The sequence below is a fragment of the Oryza brachyantha genome, chromosome 2 (assembly GCF_000231095.2).
Source record: "Oryza brachyantha chromosome 2, ObraRS2, whole genome shotgun sequence".
In the NCBI taxonomy this organism is placed as follows: Eukaryota; Viridiplantae; Streptophyta; class Magnoliopsida; order Poales; family Poaceae; genus Oryza; species Oryza brachyantha.
The window spans coordinates 4,767,966-4,773,965 of NC_023164.2; the positions used below are offsets into that span (position 1 = coordinate 4,767,966).

At 45.7% G+C, this 6,000-nt stretch overlaps 1 protein-coding gene across 1 annotated transcript; it reads right to left on the reverse strand.

Moving 5' to 3' along the window:
* Window positions 1-4,203: 4,203 nt before the first annotated feature.
* LOC102703188 (syntaxin-124-like) lies at window positions 4,204-5,791 on the reverse strand. Its single transcript, XM_040521341.1, has 2 exons — window positions 5,100-5,791; window positions 4,204-4,977 (listed from the first exon to the last, which is right to left on the reverse strand). The coding sequence occupies exons 1-2, from the start codon at window positions 5,547-5,549 to the stop codon at window positions 4,492-4,494; spliced, it is 936 nt and encodes a 311-aa protein (XP_040377275.1). The 5' UTR covers window positions 5,550-5,791; the 3' UTR covers window positions 4,204-4,491.
* Between the last annotated feature and the right edge of the window lie 209 nt (window positions 5,792-6,000).

Here is a 6,000-nt window from a genome sequence, read left to right on the forward strand (position 1 = left end):
TGTAGCTCCGCCCTGTCGTTTATTGGTAGAACCAAAGATTATGGTGAATTTCAGCAGTAGAATATCTGAGTGAATTTAAGCAATTATTCTATATTCAAATTCTCCATTTGACATAACATCCTATGTCGGGACTGACAACCCAAAATTTTCAGAAACGTTGATTAAAAAAATTGTGAAAGAGTGAAAAATTGGGCTTGTTTTTTCATGGTACTTTGGAGATTGGTTCAATTGATAATCATTAATCGCGTGATATTTTGTTACCTGTGAGTTGAATTCATATCATCATTCATCCCCCATGGTACTCGATCATTGGAGGTCACAGTGGAGCTCGCCGATGGTCCATGGGGTCGTTAGAGCCTTATCTTTGGATGAGTTCCAAATTCTGAGAAACAACTAATGGTAATCAAAAGAAGCTAGATGAATTGGCTTATGCATGCTTCATTTTCTAAATTTCACAACCACAATACCCAGAATTTAGTGAAAATATAGACTGTTTGGTCGTTCTTTTTAAGATTCTGACGAGAATACAGAAGTAATCAAAAAGCCCTAGACCTAGAGGAAGGCTATGGCCCTAGGGAGATAACCTGCCAATGTTGGACCTTGGTGCGATGCTGGAGCCACAGGTGAGAAAGCCAAAATACACTATTAAGATCCTCTATTATAACAATAGGAGGTGCCATTACAGTTAAGGGTATAAGTCCCAAACAATAGGTGTATTATCTTCTTTTCAAACTATAAGATGATATAGGAGGAGATAGAGATCTGGAAGGACAGAAGTAGCATATTTCTTGGCTAAAAAGCTAAAAAAAACTTCTTCGGCAGAGTTAACCCGGTCTTTAAACAGCTGCCCTGTTAACTGCCTCGAGGGTAATTGTTTGTTTTTTTTTCATGAAAAATGCCAAACCAACATATTTACGAATGAAAGCTAATTTATGAATAAAAATTTTATATTTGTATTCTTATATATCTAAAAGCCAAGATTAAAAAATAAACTTCGGTGAAAAAGACCAAAATTAACTCTGAACTTAAGGTTAAAAAATAAAATTTTGACTTGTAAGCATAATGAGAAGCGAAAAGAAGAGGGTGCTAGTTTTGGCAGAGCTAGTTTTTGTTGCCTTTGGTTTCTCTTTTTGTTTGGTTTTCAAGTTAATTCCTCTCATCTTAATAAAAATTTGGATGGTATGTATTAGCCATCCCTTAAAAAAATATTCTGCTTGTGTTTAAATTCATATAAATATATTTATTGATTTATAACTAACTCTAGGTAGAAAAAACACTCTATCTTGTAATATGAAACGTTCTATTAGTTGACACTCTCTCCATCCCAAATTAATCATCATATAAGGTCTCATATAAGGTCTTAGTACAAAGATCAAAATTTATTTAATTAGCATTGAAAAACTAGAACAAATCCAAAGCTACATATATACATGCAAAATTAAAATTTACAAATCACATCAAAACTAATTGAATAGATGCATGTAAGCATTAAATGCGCATATGAACCCGCACTACGATTAATGCTTCTCTTAAAAGACAGTGAAGCCGAGTGATTAGGAGGCATCAGAAATGGAATCAAATCCGAACGTAGAAACCTCTAGAGACGGCGATTCGGCGAAGACATGTACCAGTGTCCTTGCAGAGCTTAGGTGCATGACACACGAATCAACTTATGCTGAACATGTAGGATCGAACAAGATCAAACAAACCTACCAGAAGGGGGTGAATGGTAGGGAAAAACAAAACCCAAAAATCTTTCGCGGAATAAAAGATTACCTCTGTCGAAGAAATTGACGCAGGCTTGCTACCTTGATCGCGTCGCTCCTGTGTCGCCGCTATCATGATCGCGCCGCTCATGTGCCGCCGAGCAGATCATCGAATCGCGCCACTCCTATGACGTCGATCGGATCGTCGGAATCCAAAAAATCACCAGTAGATGAAAGCCGAAACCGTAGATTGAATGATCTTGACTTTATTGCATCAACTGGTATTTACAAAGTGTACCAACAGCACTCCTATCAAAATCGTCGATCTAGAATCAACAACTAAGTCTCACAAAAGCACACCGGGGGCATACCCCTCGGTCTCTATTTATATCGAAAAGTCTATCACCAAATAGGAGTAGAACTCCTTATACTAATATGACTCGTCTCTTAGTTTTCCTAATCAAATCCAACGTGCCAAAATCAGCCGTGCTACAGTAGTCCGACTGCTACAGTACCGCCGCGCTACAGTAATCCGATTCGGTTGCTACAGTGCCGCGGGCTACAGTAATCCGGTTGCTACAGTATCGTGCGCTACAGTATCCGACACTGCTACGGTGTCCGAACCTGTAGCAAATTCCTTTCCTTTTCTCATCCAGTTTTGATCCGATTTATTTCCCGATTTTTCCGGCGCTTACACACACAACATGTGAAGCCCGTTACGATTCCATCCCACACGGTGTTGCTCCACCATGTACCAACTCGTATTCAATATCGTCACCTGGCATCCTCGATCGTCCGGACCTCAGCTTCTCCCTGAGCCTAGTCACGATCCCACCGCCATTGATCGATATTGACCTCAAGTCACCTGCACAACTAGAGATAAATCAACCGTTTCCGAGCACAGATATCGCAACCTGACTCATATTAGTTACACACACTCGCACCAACACCTTAATTATTTCCAAACCAAATTCAATTTATAAACCAAATCACAAGCCAATTGTTCATCAGAAAATATTAATCATGCTTATGATCTTACGGAACAGACCCATTAATAAGTAACTAGTCTGTCGACCATCGATCGATCATTTTCTGTCATTCCAGTGCATGGCACACGAATCAAGAACTTTCTCATCACCGCATGACATTTCAGTACTAATGTTTTTTACTCGTGGCGTTCTGCGTCTCATTGACAGATCAAGAATGGATTTGTACAAGTTAGAAAGAACATTGCAACCGTGTACAGAAGAAACAGAAAAGAAGCACGCATCATTCGGCCTGGGCCATTCACGGTCACTGGATCACCCGACAAGGTAGGTGACGACGAGAGCCACGATCATGAGCACGTACGCGATGCCCTGGTCGATCGTCTTACCTGAAGAACAAGAAAAAAAAAAGGGAACAGAGCAAATTCAGGTACAGCCACGTTCATAGAAACAGAAGGGAAAAAGAGAAATCAAGTGTGCAACAACGGGAGAAGGGCTCTGTCTTGTTACCGACTTACCGTCGCTGGTGTGGGCCTCCAAGAGCGACGCCGGCGGCGAGCCCTGGCAGAGCAGAGGGTGGAGGAGGACGGCGAGGAGGACGTAGGTCAGGATCACGGCCTGCACCTTGATGGAACCAACCATGGCCATGGCTAGGCTCAGCTCGAGACTGTCTATGGATGGACGGTGAAGAGGAAGAAGAAGATCTTGCTTGCTGGTGCTAGATCAGGCAAGTGATAGCTACAATCTTGTTCTGTCTGTGGCCTGCAAGACTGTTACTGAACTGAACTGAGCTGCTGCTGCCAGTGAAAGAAATTTCGTCCGTGTTTATATACGGGCTGGTCTGGGTTGTTTATTGCTGCCTGTTTTTGATCGGTTCAAACGGTGCTCCTTCATCTTTTGAACTTTCTGGTACTGGAGGCTGTATTCTATCATAGTGATATGCAGCGGTACTAATAAGTTGAGGCGTTCCTCGGCAAGAGTGACTGGAGGCAGAATTTTTTTAAATGTAGGGCTTAATTAGTTGAATTTATATAATTTTGCTCATATCTTTTAGTTTTTAAAATTTTAAAATAAAATTTTAATGTATATTTAGGATCAGGCGTAGGGCTGTAGCCCTAGCTGCCTTACTCATATATCCGTCCATACGGCAACTTTTTTTTTTTTGTATTCCCTAACTTTGCTTGTGCTGCACACGGAGGGAGCAGTGCCACAGCCTGTGAGAAAAAAACATTAACCAGTGAGAAAAAAGAATCAACATCTTCAGAAATGAGCACAAAAAGGTTGACAAGGGTTTTCTGATCACTTTCAGAAATTAGCACAAAAAGGTTGACAAGGTGAACAAGTCCAACATGTTCACGCAGGACAGGATGATCATCTTCAGAAATGAGAAATGAGGTCAAAACGGTTTTAAAAATAAAAGAGATCTTTCAGTCTTGCAGAACACCTTTGATCCCACAAACTGAAATTTGGGACATTCTGTCACAAAATAAGTAATCAATGCAACAGGGACCAAACATTTCAATGCTTAACATATCAGGTGTGACGTGCGTCGTTCTAATGCTTTACAAAAATCTGAACATTGTTCAGTTTAATGATGCATTCATGCAAAAAATAAAAAAATCAGGTCACAGCTCACAAGCACGACCTGAATGAACTTCAGCAAGGCGATGTGATCTTGCAAACAATTCGTGAATCAATCATAATTACAATTAATCAATCAATTTGAGACACTAAACAATACACGGAGATGGATCGGACATGGAGAGAAATGGAGCAGTGCTGCTAGTAGTAGTCTCTATCTATCTGGCGGTCAAGAGGTGGAGGTTGACGAGGATGGGCAGCACGACGACGGCGACGAGCACGGCGCCGGCGATCACCGCGGCGCAGGCCCACTTGCGGCCGCCCCTCTGGTACTCCCTCGCCGTCTCCAGCTCGACGGCGCCGCGGCGGACGAAGGAGCTGGCGCGCGCGACGTGGCTCTCGATGTCGTTGAGCTGCTGGCCCTGGGCCTCGACGAGCGCCGCCATGTCGAGGAACACCCGGTGCAGGTCGAGGAGTCCCCGCTCGATCTCCCTCACGGCGTCGCGCCGCTCCTGGATCTCCGCGACGGCGTCGAGCACCGCGCCGCGCCCTTGCTCCTGGATCGCCCTCTGCAGGAACGTCTCGCTCTCCCCCGACGAGATGAGCGCCTCCACCGTCGCCTCGTCGGCGCTCTCCCCCGTCACCGTGTAGTACCGCCGCGCCACCGTCTCCTTGTACTCCTCCGCCATCCGGCTCCTCAGCCCCTGCACGCATTTCATGATAAATTTGAAAAATTTCGAATGAAATTCCCAAAATTTTTAGAAATTTCGAACTGAAGTTGCAAATGATTATCAAACTAGAAGTGATGTACGTATCTTGTTCGAACCTGGAAATCGTCCATGAGGTCCTTGAGCTTGGCGCCGAGGCCGGAGACGACGGAGGAGCGGGTGCGGTCGGTGGAGGAGCCCGGGCCGCGGCCGGGGAGCTTGCGGCTGGCGGCGTTGGCGCGGTCGAGGGCCTGGAGCCCGGCCCGCACGGCCCTGGCGCGGCGGAGCACCTGCTCGACGTCGGCGTCCATGCGGGCGCGGAGCGACTTCACGGCGCCGGCGTCGTGCGCCGTCTTGCTCTCCTCGTGCGCCGCCTGCAGCCGCCGGTGCAGCGCCTCCAGCGCGCGCATCTCCTCCCTGACGCCCTCCACGTCCTCGAAGAACCCGTCCAGGTTAGCACCCTCACCCTCACCGCCGCCGCCGCCGCCGGACTCCATGTCGTCGAGCACCACCTGGTGCTTCAGGTCGGCGTACTTCTTGAACGACCCCGACGAGAAGAGGTCGTTCATCTTGGACCCCAAAAGAAATCCTCGATCACAAGAGTAGCAGCTAAGCGGCAATGGCGCCGGCCTGATCTCCGAAAGCGGCTAGTTTGATCACAATTCGCAATCTTTTTCTAGATGATGCGAGCAATGGCAGCTTGATGAGATCAAGGAAGAGGGTTAGAGGGGTTTTGCCAATTGGCGAGTCGAGAAGAAGGAAAAAAAAAGTGGCATCCAACGAACACGGAACGGGACATGGGACGTGCAGAGGTTGAAGAAGCCTTGCTGTAAATTCCTCTCTCTCTCGACTCTATGATTCTCTGATTAATTGTCTATCTCCATTGGTGCTGGGGGTTGACGAAGTATACGGGTGTGGCATGCACGGCTCCGGCTTTGATCAACTCATGTCATGCATCGTGGCAGAGTCATGTGCTGCCTGTGCTAGCTATCTAGTTACTCTCTCTCTCTTTTTCTAAAA

Bases quoted from the DNA above. Each gene is read 5' to 3' on its own strand.
- LOC102703188 (XM_040521341.1), bottom strand. From the start codon at position 5,549: ATGAACGACCTCTTCTCGTCGGGGTCGTTCAAGAAGTACGCCGACCTG. The intron at 4,978-5,099 runs GTTCGAACAAGA...AAATGCGTGCAG, and splicing joins ACCTCATGGACGATTTCCAG to GGGCTGAGGAGCCGGATGGC.